At 44.0% G+C, this 16,469-nt stretch overlaps 1 protein-coding gene across 2 annotated transcripts in view; it reads left to right on the forward strand.

Annotated features, from left to right (window-relative positions):
- Window positions 1-16,469, forward strand: part of LOC117494318 (kelch domain-containing protein 8B-like) — a 242,377-nt gene that overhangs the window by 57,703 nt on the left and 168,205 nt on the right. For both annotated transcript variants that reach the window (XR_004557066.1, XM_034145163.1), the window contains exon 2: window positions 13,974-15,259. Coding sequence is in view for 1 of the 2 variants with exons in the window: in XM_034145163.1 (XP_034001054.1) it covers window positions 14,869-15,259 (391 nt within the window). In the remaining variant the exon portion in view is untranslated. The remainder of the gene's footprint in view (window positions 1-13,973; window positions 15,260-16,469) is intronic.

Below are 16,469 nucleotides of genomic sequence, written 5' to 3' on the forward strand. Positions count from 1 at the left end.
TGGTAGCAAAACGTTTAAAATAAAATAATGATGTCGTTACTAGATACAGTACATGTACATTAGTTTATTGCCAAGACTTGTCTCTTGAGCTGGTTGAGACTAGGTATTGACCCAAAGGGGTAAGAGTCATAACCCTAGAGGTTGCCTGCTGTGAGGAGGTCTGAGAGACAGAGAGAAACTAACATTTCCTCGTTCTCTCCGTATATAATAATCCTAAAGAAAAACGCAATGCCACCAAAAAAGATTCCTCCGCATGCTGAGGAGGTTGACGACATCAAACGAGGAGGAGGTATCTGTTGTAAGACAGCAACAGATAGCAATTATGAGCCTGGTGGAGGAAGTTAAAGCCTTGAGGCTAGAAAACTCCGAAAAATAAAAGAGGATATTCTCGCTGGAAAATCGGGTGGATGAGCTGGAACAATACACACGAATTAATAACATCATAATCACTGGACTGGAGACGAAACCCCGCTCATACGCCCGGGCGGCGACGAGGATGACCGCCGGAGGGGACACAAGCGAGGAGGATGCTACATCTGTGGAGCTACAGGTGACGGCCTTCCTCAACTCCAAGGGAATAGAGATTGACAGCGACAACATCGAGGCCTGTCACCCACTACCACGGAGAAATAAAACTGATAAACCGGCAATTATAATAAGGTTTGCTAACAGAAAACATAAAACTGAACTTCTGAAACAGGGAAGACTGCTTAAGGGCTCGGATGTATATATGAATGAACACCTCACTAAAAGAAATGCTGAGATCGCCAGAAAAGCCCGATTCCTGAGAAAACAGCAAAAAATACAATCAACATGGACTGCAAACTGCAGAATCTTCATCAAGCTTAACGGATCACCAGAACAAGCCAAAGTGTTAATCATCAGGGACCTGGAGGAACTGGAAAAATACCAATGAAGCAAATCAGACAAGGTAACGAAAAAAAAAACACTACCATGACAATTCCAGTTAATATACACATATCTCCATCAAGACTAGAAACTTTTGCATATACAGAGCATAAAGCACAGGACATGGAAAATGACATTGATCCGGAAAACAACTTACTGAACAATATCAACAACAGCTGCAACTATTTCACAGAAGAGCAATTCAATGTAACGTGTCAATCAGAAGAGAACATATCAATTATCCACTTCAATAGCAGAAGCCTATATGCCAACTTCCTCAACATTAAAGAATATCTAAGTCAGTTTAAGAACCCATTCAACATCATAGCAATATCAGAGACCTGGATCAGTGCTGAGAAAGGTGTGGACTTTGAGATGGATGGCTACGAACTGAATTATACAAACAGAAGGAATAAGAGTGGCGGGGGTGTGGCAATCTATGTGGATAAAGGAATTAACTATAAGGTGGCGGAGAGCATGACAACAGCTGTTGACGATTTGTTTGAATGTGTTACAGTAGAAATTTGTATGGAAAAGTCTAAAAATGTTATTGTGAGTTGTATCTGTTACGAACTCAGACACTTAGGATGTAGGACCCAATTGCACGACCCGGGAGACAGAGGTAAAGTATTAGTAAGATACTTTATTTTCCAAAATACAGCAATGAACAACAAAAAAGGTAACTATCAAATCTCTAACCGAGATGACAAAAATAGAGGAACAAAATGAAAGCGCTCACGTAGTGAGGAATCAAACTTTACAAGAGTACAAAGAGCATAGACCTGACCATAGCAAGAGACAATACGAACTGACAAAGAACACTTGGGAGACAGGGGAATATAAGCACAGGGTAACTAGACACAGGTGGGACCAATCCGGGGCGGGGCTGACATTGATGAGCACAGGAGACACAGGTGAAAATAATCAGGAAGCCTGGAATGAGAGAAAGCAAACGTAAATAACATGCATCTCTCTAGCATTTCTGTCGGTGCACAACAGTACCCCCCCCTCTAGGGCCAACTCCTGATGGCCCAGGCTGATTGTAAAAATCGTGGATAAGCGTCTTGTCTACGATAAATGACGCAGCTACCCAGCTTCTAGCCTCAGGACCGTAACCCTTCCAGTCTACCAGGAATTGCTTCCCCCTCCCCCTATTACGGACCTCCAGTAGCTTACGGACCTTGTAAACCTCACCCCCTTCAAAGAACTCGGGCGGTGGAGGGGGCTTGGAGGCGGGAACAAGTGTGCTCTCGCACACCGGCTTGATTTTACTGACGTGAAACGTCGGATGTACTCTCATAGTTCTGGGGAGTTGCAAGCGTACAGACACCGGGTTGATGACTCTGGACACCGGGAAAGGACCCACAAATCTCGGAGCCAGTTTCTTTGAGGCGACATGGAGTGGTAAGTCCTTAGTGGAAAGCCAAACATTTTGGCCTGGTCTGTAGGAGGGAGCGACCCTGCGATGGACGTCTGCAACAGCCTTCATCCGAGCTGAACTTCGGAGAAGAGCCTGGCGAGCACCAGCCCAAACTCGTCGACAACGTCTGATCATGGCATGAGCCGATGGAACCCTCACCTCTTCCTCGTTGTTAGGGAAAAATGGAGGCTGGAAACCATTGACACAATGGAATGGAGAGAGACCTGTGGCTGCCGTAGGAAGAGTATTGTGGGCAAACTCGACCCATGTGAGGTGGTCACTCCAGGTAGTCTGGTTCCGGGAGACGAGACAACGTAGCGTAGTCTCTAGTTCCTGGTTCAGACGCTCCGACTGTCCATTTGACTGAGGATGATATCCTGATGACAAGCTGACGGTGGCACCTATGAGTCGACAAAACTCCTTCCAGAAAACGGAAATGAATTGTGGACCCCTGTCGGAAACAATGTCATCAGGGAATCCATGGATCCTGAATATGTGATTCATCATGACCTCTGCGGTGACTTTGGCAGAGGGAAGCTTGGTCAATGGGATGAAGTGAGCCATCTTTGAAAATCGATCCACCACTGTTAGGACCGTAGTCTTGCCTCTGGATGAAGGAAATCCTGTCACAAAATCCATTGAAATGTGTGACCAAGGACGTTGGGGAATCGGCAGGGGCTGGAGCAAGCCCATCTTGACTTGTGATGAGGTCTTATTACACGCACACACCGGACAAGCCGCTACGTACTCTGCCACATCTTTCTTCATGGCTGGCCACCAGAAACGTTGTTGTATCCTGAACATTGTCCTTGTTACCCCCGGATGGCACGAAAGCACAGATGAGTGAGCCCAGTGGATGACCTTGGAGTGAAGAGCCTCAGGAACAAACAGCAGATTGTTGGGACACTCGCTAGGTGCTGGATTCTTGACATTCGCCTTTTTTACGTCCGACTCCACTTGCCAGGAAAAGGCTCCGATCACACGGTTAAGTGGAAGGATGGTCTTGGGCTCTACCGCAAGTGGTTCCGGATCATAAAGACGAGACAAAGCATCGGGTTTTTGATTCTGAGACCCGGGACGAAAAGAGAGGGTGAAATTGAACCTACTAAAGAATACTGTCCACCTGGCCTTACGGGAGTTGAGACGCTTAGCCTTTCTTATATATTCCAGATTCTTGTGATCTGTCCAGACTAAAAACGGCTGCTCTGCACCCTCTAACCAGTGTCTCCATTCCTCGAGGGCAGCTTTTACAGCTAACAGTTCCTTGTTCCCCACGTCGTAATTCCGCTCTGCCGTTGTCAGTTTCCGCGACAGGTAAGCACATGGATGCATCTTGTTGTCTTCTGCAGAACGTTGAGACAGTACTCCTCCAATTCCCTCATTGGAAGCATCAACCTCGACCATAAACTGGCGCTGGGGATCTGGAATGGTGAGTATGGGGGCTGATGTGAATCTCTCTCTGAGACGTTGGAAAGCGAAGTCCGCCTGGGGAGTCCACTTGAAAGGAACCTTAGGAGAAGTCAGAAACATGTAGAGGGGCAGCAACAGAACTGAAATTCCTAATAAACTTCCTATAGAAGTTAGCAAACCCTAGAAACTGTTGGACCTTCTTCCTGGAGTCTGGTGTAGGCCACTGGGATACTGCACTGATTTTAGCCGGATCCATTTGCATATGATTAGGTGAGATTATGTATCCTAAGAAGGATACCTCTTTTGTGTGGAACTCACACTTCTCTGCCTTGACATATAACTGATTCTCTAGCAGTTTCTGCAAAACCTGACGGACATGGTTAACATGAGACTTAGTGTCTGGGGAGAAAATCAGAATATCATCCAGATACACAAACACTGAAATATTCAAAAATTCCCGTAAAACCTCATTCACAAGAGCTTGAAACACAGCCGGTGCATTGCATAGTCCAAAGGGCATTACTAGATACTCATAGTGACCACTCTGAGTGTTGAATCCTGTCTTCCACTCATCCCCTTTTCTTATTCTAACCAAGTGATATGCATTTCTTAAATCTAACTTGGTGAATATTTTGGCAGTTTGAAGTAGTTCAAAGGCAGATGTCATGAGTGGCAGAGGATAGCGGTTCTTCACCGTAATGTCATTTAGTGGACTGTAGTCTATGCAAGGTCTCAGAGACCCGTCTTTCTTTCCCACAAAGAAAAATCCCGCTCCGGCTGGAGAAGATGAAGGACGGATAATTCCTGATTTGAGTGAAGAGGAAATGTATTCGTCCATTGCTGCTCTCTCAGGTCTCGAAATCGAATAAAGTTTCCCCTTGGGAATGGGGGCTCCCGGTAAGAGATCAATGGGACAGTCAAAATCTCGGTGAGGAGGTAGCGACATGGCTTTGGATTTGTTAAAGGCTTCCTTTAAATCATGGTAACAGGAAGGTACCTTCTGTAGATCAGGATAGTCGGGGTGATCTATAATGATTTTACGAGAGTCTGTTGGTGCATTAACAGGTTGTGAAAGTTTACACCTGCCCATACAATCCTCTCCCCATTCCTTAATTTTCCCTGAACGCCAGTCAATGTGAGGATTGTGGATCTTTAGCCATGGAAACCCCAAAATAATCGGGTGCTGAGCCGACTCAAAAATATGGAATTGCATGCTCTCGGTATGGTCCTTATTCACAGTAATCTGAATGGGCTCAGTGCAATGGGTGACTGTGAACAACAAGCGGCCGTCTAAGGCACTGGCATTAATAGGATGAGATAGCGGAACAGTCTTTATTTCTAGCTGATTTACTACGCCCCAGTCCATAAGACTTTCATCAGCCCCTGAGTCTATTAACACACCCTGGTCAATGGTTTGATTGTTAATACAAATGTTTACCTGCGTAACAGGTCGAGGAGGAAAGTCTGCGGGAAACTTGCTCACCAGCGCCCTCCTTTTGACTGGTGAGCACGATCTTTTCCCGGGTATGAAGCGAGTTGATGATCCGACTGGCCGCAGTAGAAACAACAACCCTCCCGTAGACGGCGCTGCCTCTCCTCCAGAGAAAGCCTGGTTCTTCCCAGCTGCATGGGTTCCCCGGAGTCATTCGGAAGTGTAATCCTCTGACGGTGTGGTAACATGGGCTGGACATCCTCGGCTGGCGGCGCGACCCACCAAGATGCATTCTGGGAGCTGGGAATAACGTCTCGGTTGCGTCGACGCTCCCTCTCTCTTTCCCGAAGACGGTTATCGATCCGGATGGCCACGGCGATGAGAGATTCCAGATCCCGGGGTGTCTCCAGTGGAGCCAGCTGGTCTTTTATCGGTTCCGAAAGTCCCGTCATGAAGGCGTCACGAAGAGCCGGAACATTCCATCCGCTGTCCGCTGCTGCTGTGCGAAACTCGATGGCGTAATCAACCACCTGGCGGTTGAGCTGGCGTATATGAAAAAGTTTTCTGCTGGCCTCTGTAGCAGGCGATGAGTGGTCAAAAATACGACTCATAGTCTCTATGAAATCGGTCAATGAGTAACATAGTTCAGTTTCTCTTGACCATTCTGCAGTAGCCCAGGCTGCAGCTCTTCCCGTTAAATGAGACACAATAAACGCCACTTTACCATGGTCCGATGAAAAGGCTCCTGGGTTGTGTTGAAAATGCAGATCGCACTGTACCAAAAAGGCTCTGCAATTAGAAGAATCTCCGGAAAATCTCTCCGGAAGAGCCAGCCGTAAAGGGGAAGAAACAGCCTGACTTGGGAAATCAGCTGGAGCATTGACAGGCAACCTCTCAGTTGTGGATGACGTCACCGGAGGAGCAGTCTGTTGGTGAGTGAAAAAATGATTCATTTGGACAGCCAGTTGTTGCATCTGTGTGGATAATGCTTCCTGAATCCCGGCCTGGCGTCCTCTTAGTTCTTGCATTTCCTGGTTGACTAGGCCCAGCTGTTCCTCGTGATGAAAGATCTTCACGCCCTGTGCTGACAGCGCTGCGTGAAGCGTTCTTGGGTCGGCTGGGTCCATAATGGTCAGTTCGTTCTGTTACGAACTCAGACACTTAGGATGTAGGACCCAATTGCACGACCCGGGAGACAGAGGTAAAGTATTAGTAAGATACTTTATTTTCCAAAATACAGCAATGAACAACAAAAAAGGTAACTATCAAATCTCTAACCGAGATGACAAAAATAGAGGAACAAAATGAAAGCGCTCACGTAGTGAGGAATCAAACTTTACAAGAGTACAAAGAGCATAGACCTGGGGCCTCATTTATAACGCCTTGCGTAGGATTGACGTGGGAAGGTTGCTTACGTAGTACAAAGCACAAAAATAGGTACATAAATTTTCCGCCATTTTCCGATTCACAAAACATTGCGTACCGGCGAGGGAAGTGCGTACGGCACTCCCTACGCCTGTTCCCTTGATAAATCACAATCGACTCGTAACGCCCATATTTGCCTATACATAGTCAAAGAAACGCCCATTCATTCATTCATTTTGACTGACTGCATGAAGAAGATCGCAGGAAATTACGATAGAACAGCTAAAAAAGACATCTCACACCGTGTCAGATTTTGGTTATTGTGGGGAGGTCGAGATAAATCATATTGTTTGGTGGATGCAGTTTGAACCAGAGTAGCAGCATGGAGGTCGGATCGTCACCTAAATAAATAAATAAGTGGTCCGAAAAAAGTTAATGACAAAACAAATACACATAACCTTCCTCAGGCAGTGTGTTTGTCCCGGGGACAGGAGACACCCCCTTGATGAGAAACTGTAAGAAATGATCGGGGAATCCCTCCGGAGTGGAGTCATGACGACTGGATCTGAATTATTTTGTTGTATTTGGTGGTTTGTGTTCCAGCTGTCGATCAGCAACTATATATCCATAATCCACCAGTTAAAGGAAATACAACTAATGGATTGTGTTATATTAGCTGTACAATTTACCACATATGGTGTTCTTAGTTTCCATACCTCCTGTGTTTTACGAGCGACTTATCAAGTCTTGGCAAACGGCATAAAACACGATTAAACGTGATAGTATATAAAACCATGCTCGTACCTACAACCTATAGAAATGCAAAACGGCGTCAGTTTAGACGTAATTCCGTCCTCCTGCTTACCGCATCAATTATGAGAAAACATTTCATAACATTAACACAACATATTCGAGGTGGTTTTAAATAGCATATCCGTATTTATTTATTTATCCAAGTTATGTTTTTGTGTGCACTGAGGAGTCTCAAACAGGCGTTTGTTTAATCATTTAAAGATTGGCTTTAATCAATGTTTGAAAATGAATTCTTCATATTTGATAAATGAGAGGTAACATTTTATTTATGGTATTATTTCCACATATTTCTCTCCATTCTTCCTTCTGCCAACGGTGTCGCAGTTTCTCGTCTCTCCCGTTTGTGTGCTTAGTGCGTACGCATGGGTTAGAGTTTGCGTGGAGGACAGCACATTTTCCCGTCAAGTTAGTATTTTATAAATCGCAAACATTGCGTAGAAACTGGCGTACGCCATTTTTTGAGCGTATATCCCTTTATAAATGAGGCCCCTGACCATAGCAAGAGACAATACGAACTGACAAAGAACACTTGGGAGACAGGGGAATATAAGCACAGGGTAACTAGACACAGGTGGGACCAATCAGGGGCGGGGCTGACATTGATGAGCACAGGAGACACAGGTGAAAATAATCAGGAAGCCTGGAATGAGAGAAAGCAAACGTAAATAACATGCATCTCTCTAGCATTTCTGTCGGTGCACAACAGTATATACAGAGCTCCTGGAACCTGTATTGACACATTTACAGATAGGGTAGAAAACATGTTTACTAAATCATTACAAAAAAGTATGTTTATCTGTGGGGATTACAATATTGACCTGTTGAATCCAAATAAGCATAAAATGACAGAACATTTCATCAATACATTGTACAGTATGGGTTTGTATCCACAAGCATAATTCAGTTTAAAAGGATGTACAGAAACACTTTCTTGGAAAACTATGAGAATGAAGAGAGGTGATTGAAGATGAGAAATTATTGTATATGTATGTATAAATGTAAATGTAAGTAGGAATAACTTGCACAATGACTTAAAGGACAATCATTGATCAAGTAAGGGGTGGGAATTAATAAGCATTTGCTTCATCCTACTCCCTTTCGGACACATATGATTTATTTTTTAATTTTTTAATTATTATTATTATTATTAATATGAAGATTTTTTTGTTGTTGAATATATAAATATTATCGTGAATGTGGATAAATACTGTATTTTAACAATACGGTATTCTGTTTTTTCACATTTGTTATTTTTTATTTGTTATTTTTTAATCTGTTCGAAATAAAGATTGAAATGAAATGAAATGAATAATAGCCCATTGGTCTGGGTACAGGACCTTAACAGAATGGTTACCAGTACCTCGCACATGCAAAACGTTTTAATAATAGCTTGCCATGTGTATGTGGGCAGTGTAAGTGTTATTAGTTGCAGAATTTAACTTCACAACAGCTACAGGCATAGTCACAAGTTCAGCAATGCTTGTAATTCCTTGGTCAAGGCTAGTGTTGTTTATTGCCTCGAAATAATCACATGACGGAAGCAGGCAAATCCAGGTAGGTTATTCATGATGATAAGACCCATACAGGAACTGATACTTAGAGTCTTTGTCATCATTTTCAAAGCTCTTTGTTTCTGAAAGTTCAGACTTAAACGCAATCCCTCGGTCTCCAACTCATACGAGGTCAGCAGTTTTCTAAAGTCTCAGATTTGTCGTTGTCTTTTTAGTATGGCTTTTTCCTGTAACTGTTGTTGGTGAAGTTTCTGTTCGGTACCACTAACCAGCTGTCCTTGTTAGCATGGACTGACGAGGGCCTCGCAGGGTCATGATGGTTGATAAGCCTCTACTGCCAAATATATTATTACCATGGTAGGGTGGTGCTTTGGATTCATTTTTTTCTTCTTGATCATTTATAGTTTTCTCTAGTGTTCATCATTATGCAAGGCTGTTGGTGGCAAGATGTTGATATAAACCCATGTTAAGGTGTATTTGCATAATGTTGTTTTCCTATGGAGAGAGCATAGCAGCGGACTTCATGGAAGCGCTGGTGTCGTGCCCCGCTAAAATTCGCTCCAAGTGTTGCGCACCAAGTTCTAATTATTTATTTTTAAGTCTAATGATTGCCACTGATGTTTCGACATACATCCAATCAGTTATCAGCTGCATCCTGAAGGCAGCTTAAGAGTCTGAATAGACACCTTTTTAGCTCAAGTGTCATAGTGCATACTAGGCTAAATGAACACCACTGCCAGTGAAGCTATACAAGGAGAAGCATTGAGTTGGTCATTTATTTTGCCTCACTAAATGTAAACCTTTACACATTCTCTGAGTCAAACTGAATTTCAGGAACTTTAAGCAGTCACACCTCTGTAAGTGCTCTCTCACTTCCACTTGCTGTGTTATTCCCTGCTTCGAGCTGTTATTCTCCTGTAAGCTCATTGTATTAAGCTGCCAGCATGTGTTGCTAGTAGGGACAGAGCACCCAGGGGAGTGTTGGTCCCAGTCTCATCTACCATGCAGGCTCTAACCATACACAGCTGATAACTAGACACTATACTAATCTCCAGCAGCTGAACATTGGCAGAACGGTGTGTACTTTTACTACTGGTATTATATAATTAAGCATCTATAATAAGATCCTAAAAGGGGCACCTACTTTAATTTCAACACAAATAAATGGATGAATTAATCTTGGCCTCTAGTAAACCTATTTATGGCATTACCCAGTACACATGGAGGAGTGAGAGGATAGAAACGCTATTTTCCAGGAATGAACTAAATTAAATATATTTGCATAATTTTGAGTTGGTCATGCCCGCTTATATCTCTGGCAGACTCACTGGAGGCAAAAGAGGAAGGACTGATGTCTCATTTCCTCTTAGAGGTGAGAGGATTAGGCTGTCTCAGATGTTACATTTAGCTCCTGTGAATATATCCCTATCTTAAAAAAGCAAGCTTTTATGGCAGATTCTATTTTCTAAGAAAGCAGTAGGCGTTTCTGCTTTTTTTCAAAAACCACAGAACACTGATTAAGGAAGGGAAGAATTAAAACTCTGATAACCTTTTTATTTAGTTGCGTTCATGCACAACATAAATCTTCAAATTGAACAACACACTTTCAGACACACAGAAACGCTCATCAAATAAAGTGTTGGCAACATTATTCAACAAGTTGTTGAGATACAGACTCAACACAAACCCTAGCCACTTGTCGCACCTTTATCTTTAAAGGGGCAGTAGAGGTATTTTGTTCCTCTACTGTGACATGTCTCCATGCTTTAATGTTCAGAAAGCTCTTTATTTTTCTCATACTGCCTGTGCTGCAGCACCTCTTCTCCCCCTCTGTCTGAAACCAGAGCCCAGTCTGCTCTGATTGGTTAGCTGGTTGGCTCTTTTGCGATTGGTCAACCACATATGCCCCTTTTCCACCAAACCGGTTCCAGGGCCAGTTCCGGGCTACAGCCTGATTTAGCTCTGGTTCTTCCTGTTTCCACCGCAGCGGAGCCGGCTCTAAGCACCGCAAACCGGTTCTTAGCTGACCCCACTTGGCTGCCCGGCAAGAACCAAGAACTTCAGGCTTACGTCGGAGGAGGGGGGCGGAATTAACCTGATCAACAACAACAAAATGCCACTAATTCTGTTTAGCAACACACACAACTACGAACCAGGATGGATGCCAGTAAATGTAAGCATGACTGCTGAATAATAATAATAATAATAAATGATATTTATATAGCTCCTTTCAAGGGACCCAAGGTCACTGTACATGGTGGACAAACAAAACAAACAGACAGGGAAGGGGTGTAGGGATGGAGGAGGTCCGATAAGTACTGGGGGGCGAGGGTATGGAGGGACTTGTACGTGAGGAGGAGTGTTTTGTACTGAATCCGGGACTTGACCGGCAGCCAGTGGAGGTGGATGAGGGTGGGGGTGATATGTTGCCATGGCTTGGTGTGGGTGAGAAGCCTGGCGGCAGAGTTCTGGACATACTTGAGCCTGTCCAGGGTTTTGCTGGGAACCCCGGACAGGACTCCATTGCAGTAGTCCAGACGGGATGTGATGAAGGCGTGTACAAGTGTTTCTGCCACAGAGTCAGAGAGTGAAGAGCTAAAGAGACAAATGACCTCCTCAGGCTTTGGTCAACGCAAGAGGTACAGAGGAAGTTGGATGGCACAACGCGGTCTAAAGCTATTCTCCAGCAGCTGCAGCGGGAGTTGGCCACCTCTGGATACCACCGGACTCTGGAGCAAACAAGCAACAAGCTAAAAAAACTCAAGAAAGACTACCGGATCATTGTTGTTGTTGTCGATATGAGGGATTTTCGCGCTGTGTGGGTGTCATAAGAAGGCACGTAAACGTTTATGTGATGACGCAAAGGATGACGCAATGACGTAGCTTCACTCGAGCTCCACTCGGGCTCTGAGCGTTGGAAACACAAGTGGTGCTACAGAGAAGAACCGGTTCAGCACCAGAAAAGCAAAAGAACGGTTCTTGAACTGTATCTGGTTTGGTGGAAAAGAGGCATTAAAGATGTCCTGTCCCCTTAGCCTATCACGTACAATGTGTTGGAGTGCTAGCCAATGAAATGAGAGTGTTACATAGTGATGTCACTATGTTATTGAAGTAAAAAAAGAGTCCAACAGAGGTGTTTTTTAAGCCTTGGGGAGGATGGAGGGGAGTGTGTGTGAAGGACCAGGTTCACAGTGTGAGAGAGAAACTCCCTCTAGAGGGAAAACAGACCATTTACATGCACAGAACCATATAACACACTACAGGGAGACCCCCCCCCCCCTTCCCAAAAAAAAGCAGAATAGGGCCTCTTTAAATGGTAAGGGAAACATTGGTTACTTTTGAACATCATGATGAATAATGAATATTTGGACATTTCAGGAAATGATTCCCTTTCTTGCTGAAAGTTAGATGAGAATATCAATACCATACTCATATTCTGACCCTGTATCGAGAAGCATTCCACTGTTACTTTAGCAGCGTCAGTAGTCATGTAATATGTGTACATACAACTTTTGTCCGAATTTTCACAACTTTTTTATTTGTTATTTTACTTCACTGGATTTCAGTAACATATGTCAAAGAGAAGTCCACTGATTTAGCATCGCAATGGATTGATTAAAACAAAACAAACTGTTGCAGCCAAACCAGAAATCTCGACTGATTTGACTGCATGCTTTCTTCCTCGTTAAAACCTCAAAGCATGAACCACAGTGAACTCCTCATGCCTTTTGTTTTTTCTTTTTAAACTTGAAAAACATATTATTTTAAGTTGACACTTCCCCACCCCTGCCAGATATTTGATGATCCTGAGCTCCTTGGTATTTTCTGTAAATCCTTTCTTGTTTTGTTTTTGTAGACACTGAAAGATGTCCAAATATCATATGCAAATAAATCCACACATACATGCAGGTATGGACACATTTACCTCTCTGCTGTCGCTTCTCTTCCTCTCTTTCAAAGGTCATCGTGTCCACAGGGCTCAGACCATTAATTGTGATTTAGAAGAAGGCATCATTAATGATGCACTTATAGGATTACATATAGGACACAGAGGAGAACCTGATGCACACACAGACATATTGTGTTGCATTTCTTGCTCCCCTGCTAAATGTCACAGCTGAATCCTGAAGTTCATGCACAGCCAGACGTTTCATTGCTGTGATTCTGATTACCACATTCACTGTAATCTGAGTGCCATGCTATTGTACTGAAAGGAATTACCTTTCATTGACTAAGAATATCTTTTGGTAATCAGCCAAGGGATTCATCATTTCAACCTATAACACACACTTGTTAACTTGTAACACACGCATCTTTCAAATCACAATTTCCTTATAAAGAACGCTGTACTAATTAATGATTCAAAATCTATACTAAATGGGTTTAGTTCCAAATACTGAATTGATCTCATGTCTTGTTGTAACCCTTGATGTATTGACCAACATTTTTTGCTGTTTATTGGATTGTTGAGTCTATTGTGCTTTTTGGGGTTTCACCTGTCCTGTAATGTGTTATATAGGTTTTCTGTGCATGTAAATGGTCTGCAAAGGCTAACATCCCTGATTTGAGTTTCTCTATTTTTTTAATACAGGCCAAATCAAATATTCGTGAAATGGGGAAGCCAGTCTTAGTCCACATTCATTAAAATGAGGCCAATTGACGATGTAGATAGCGATATAGATGATCCCTGTAGATTCCTTTTGATTTGAACACCATATTTCTACTGTTAACTTTGGAATAGTTGCGCCAAAAGATAATAGTTGCCAGTGTAATAGTTTAGTTGTAGAATCGTGCCTCGGTATTATAAACTACTGTGCAGAGTTTTGAAATCTAATGACCCTCACAGCTCATGGATCTTTTACTTAGACTGCTCTCCAAGGATTGTGTTTGATTGTGTCAATGGTACCAGAAACTACACACACACATGCCTTCTTTTAACACAGTGCTTTTTTTCAGTCTGAGCGCCTGCTACCTCATTAGTCACTATATAACCACTGGAAAGAATATGACACATAATTGTTCAGCACATAAACAACACATCTTCTTCATTTTATTTAAGATTATCTTTACACTCCCATTTCTTCATCTAATCCTGTGTTGTCTTTTCTTCCAGATTTGGCCCCTCCGAGGGACCCTCATCGCCTCCAAAGCTACCAGAACGCAGCGAGGCACACAGTTCACAGCGCACTGTGCCTGACAGCAGCCATAGAACAACGCTCGGGGGATTTGGAATCCTGCTTTAATTAAGGGAAGAACATCTTTCCTAAAAAGCAAGGAGCTCCTGCAGTCATTACACTCCCGCAGTTTTCTTTTAAAGACTTTGGTTCATCTATTATTTCTTCCACTGTAGACTCTATCACCAAGATAGAGTGTGTGTAGAACTGCAGGTGAATCATTTCATTAAAGCTCTGTCATAAAGGCTTTCTCTTGGATTATCAGGGCGCTATTGAAGGTCAGCGTTCCTTAACTGCCACCGCCCCACTCGTTCGTTTATCCCTTTTTCGACTCTTGACTTTGAAGGGTTTTTGTGGGATTAAGTTTTATGCCCTTGGACACTCTCTTCAAGCAGCTATTCCCCAGGAATATACTCAAGCCAAAACTTTAAGGAAGATAGCCGCCCGGCAGGATGCGGCGAAGGGAAGGATAAGGCCGGATAGAAAGGAATAGAGGGAAGTGAAGGGCAGATGGCTTCTCTGCGCCGAAAACACCAACAGCAGAATGAATAAAACATCGGAATAGAGAAGGTGTCGTGACATCTGGCTGAGGAGTGAGTGAGATACATTCTCCCTTTTCTTTTCCCTATTCTGCCCACTCCTAGTATCCCTAGCATCATCATTCCTTGTCATCTAACCATCTTTCACTTACCCTCTCTGGACACCCAGGCGCTCAATCAAACAGACAGGAACAAGCTTATTTCAACGTTTAGTGAGTTTCCCCCCCCTCACCTTCTCTTCCTCCCCCCTGGTGCGGCGTGTGATGGTGTGTCCCCTCCTCTCTTTCCTGGAGACATGCCTGTGCAGGAGATGGCGGTGAGTCCTGTCAAGTCGCTGTACTGGGAGCAGTTCCCCCCCATGACGCAGCGCCGCGTCTACTGCACCCCCGTCTACCACGAAGGCCTTCTCTATGTGCTGGGGGGCTGCAGCGAGACCGGCGCCCCCCTGGACAGCGTGGAAGTCCTGGATGTAGAGAGTCAGACGTGGAGCCAGCTGCCCCCGCTGCCCACTGCGAGGGCGGGGGCCTCGGCTGTGGCGCTGGGGGGCCAGGTGATGGTGCTCGGGGGCATGAACCAGCAGCAGACCCCCCTGCCGTCCGTGGAGATGTACCACCCCGACGAGGGCAAGTGGGAGACCAAGGCCAGCCTGGGGCAGCCGTCCATGGGGGTCACCACCGTGGAGAGAGGTAAGAAATGGGAATACATGGTTGTAGCGCTGTTTTTCAAAGCAGATGTTGGTTGAGAGGTTATGAATATATATGGTTGTGATGTTTGATGAGACCAAGATGGACCAGCTCGGTTCCGGTCTGGGTCAGTTGGTGTCAAAATGACATGTAATACTTTCATGTCAGAGCAACAGTGACGGCTCCATTTGCAACGGGACAAACATGGAAACAAGATTCAACATTACAATCACTGAGGACATGTTCAAGACCCTTTAACGTACATCTGATCCAGGATTGACCTGCATGATGATTATGGTGCGTTCACACTGGACTTTGACATACCTGGCTGCTTGTACATACTTTTAACATGCACAAAGCAGCAGTAGTGTTTATTTTGGCTATGGTTCATAAAACATTCAGTATCTAGGTTTGTACATGGAGATAAGCCCCGCCCCCTCTCAGGCGCATCTTTGTTTGAAACACAAATTATGCCGCGGGAATGCAATGACCACAAGTAACACAAGGCTAATCTTTGCTTTGCGTTTGGTATCAACGCACCATTATATAATTAAATAGGCGACTGATGACTTCCCTCTGGTGACACTGAGGGATAGATAGTGTTTTACACGTTCCATCCCATTCTATACTCAAGTATGAATACAAAATGTTTCCTTGTTGACTTGCAGATTGTTCGTGATTCCAGAGTTGTGCTTTGGTGGTCTTGAATATTACTTATCCACGTACACAATCTTTGTTTGACAGTTGGACTGTATTGCAGTGCTTAGAGAGCGCTCATTCTAGTTTTCAAAATGTGTCAGTTCGTGACGCCAACATCAATTACTGACACAACTTCATGCAGGCTCATTAAGATCTGCTTTGGACTTTGAAGCAACAACAACAGCAACAGCAAATTGATTCCTCTGAAGTGGTGATGTTAACTAATTAGCTGAACATTTTTTGGAGACGCTCTAACTGATAGTGGAGCTCCTAAAGTGTCTCTCGAGTGGAAACGGTTCTCTTCAGATCAAAGCTGAGTGAGGCTGAGATCGATGGCTACTCACACAAACCATGAATATGGTGCTTAACTTGGGCCCATGTTTTGATTGTTATCACTGGGAAGCACCAGATTCTGATGAATGAATGTTGTGTCGAAATAGCATACGCAGAACAGTTGGACAAATGGGCAATCAGTCCAACTGGATATTTTACAGATTTAAGGGGATTGGGCAGG

This window comes from Trematomus bernacchii, unplaced genomic scaffold (assembly GCF_902827165.1).
Source record: "Trematomus bernacchii unplaced genomic scaffold, fTreBer1.1, whole genome shotgun sequence".
Lineage (NCBI taxonomy): Eukaryota > Metazoa > Chordata > Actinopteri > Perciformes > Nototheniidae > Trematomus > Trematomus bernacchii.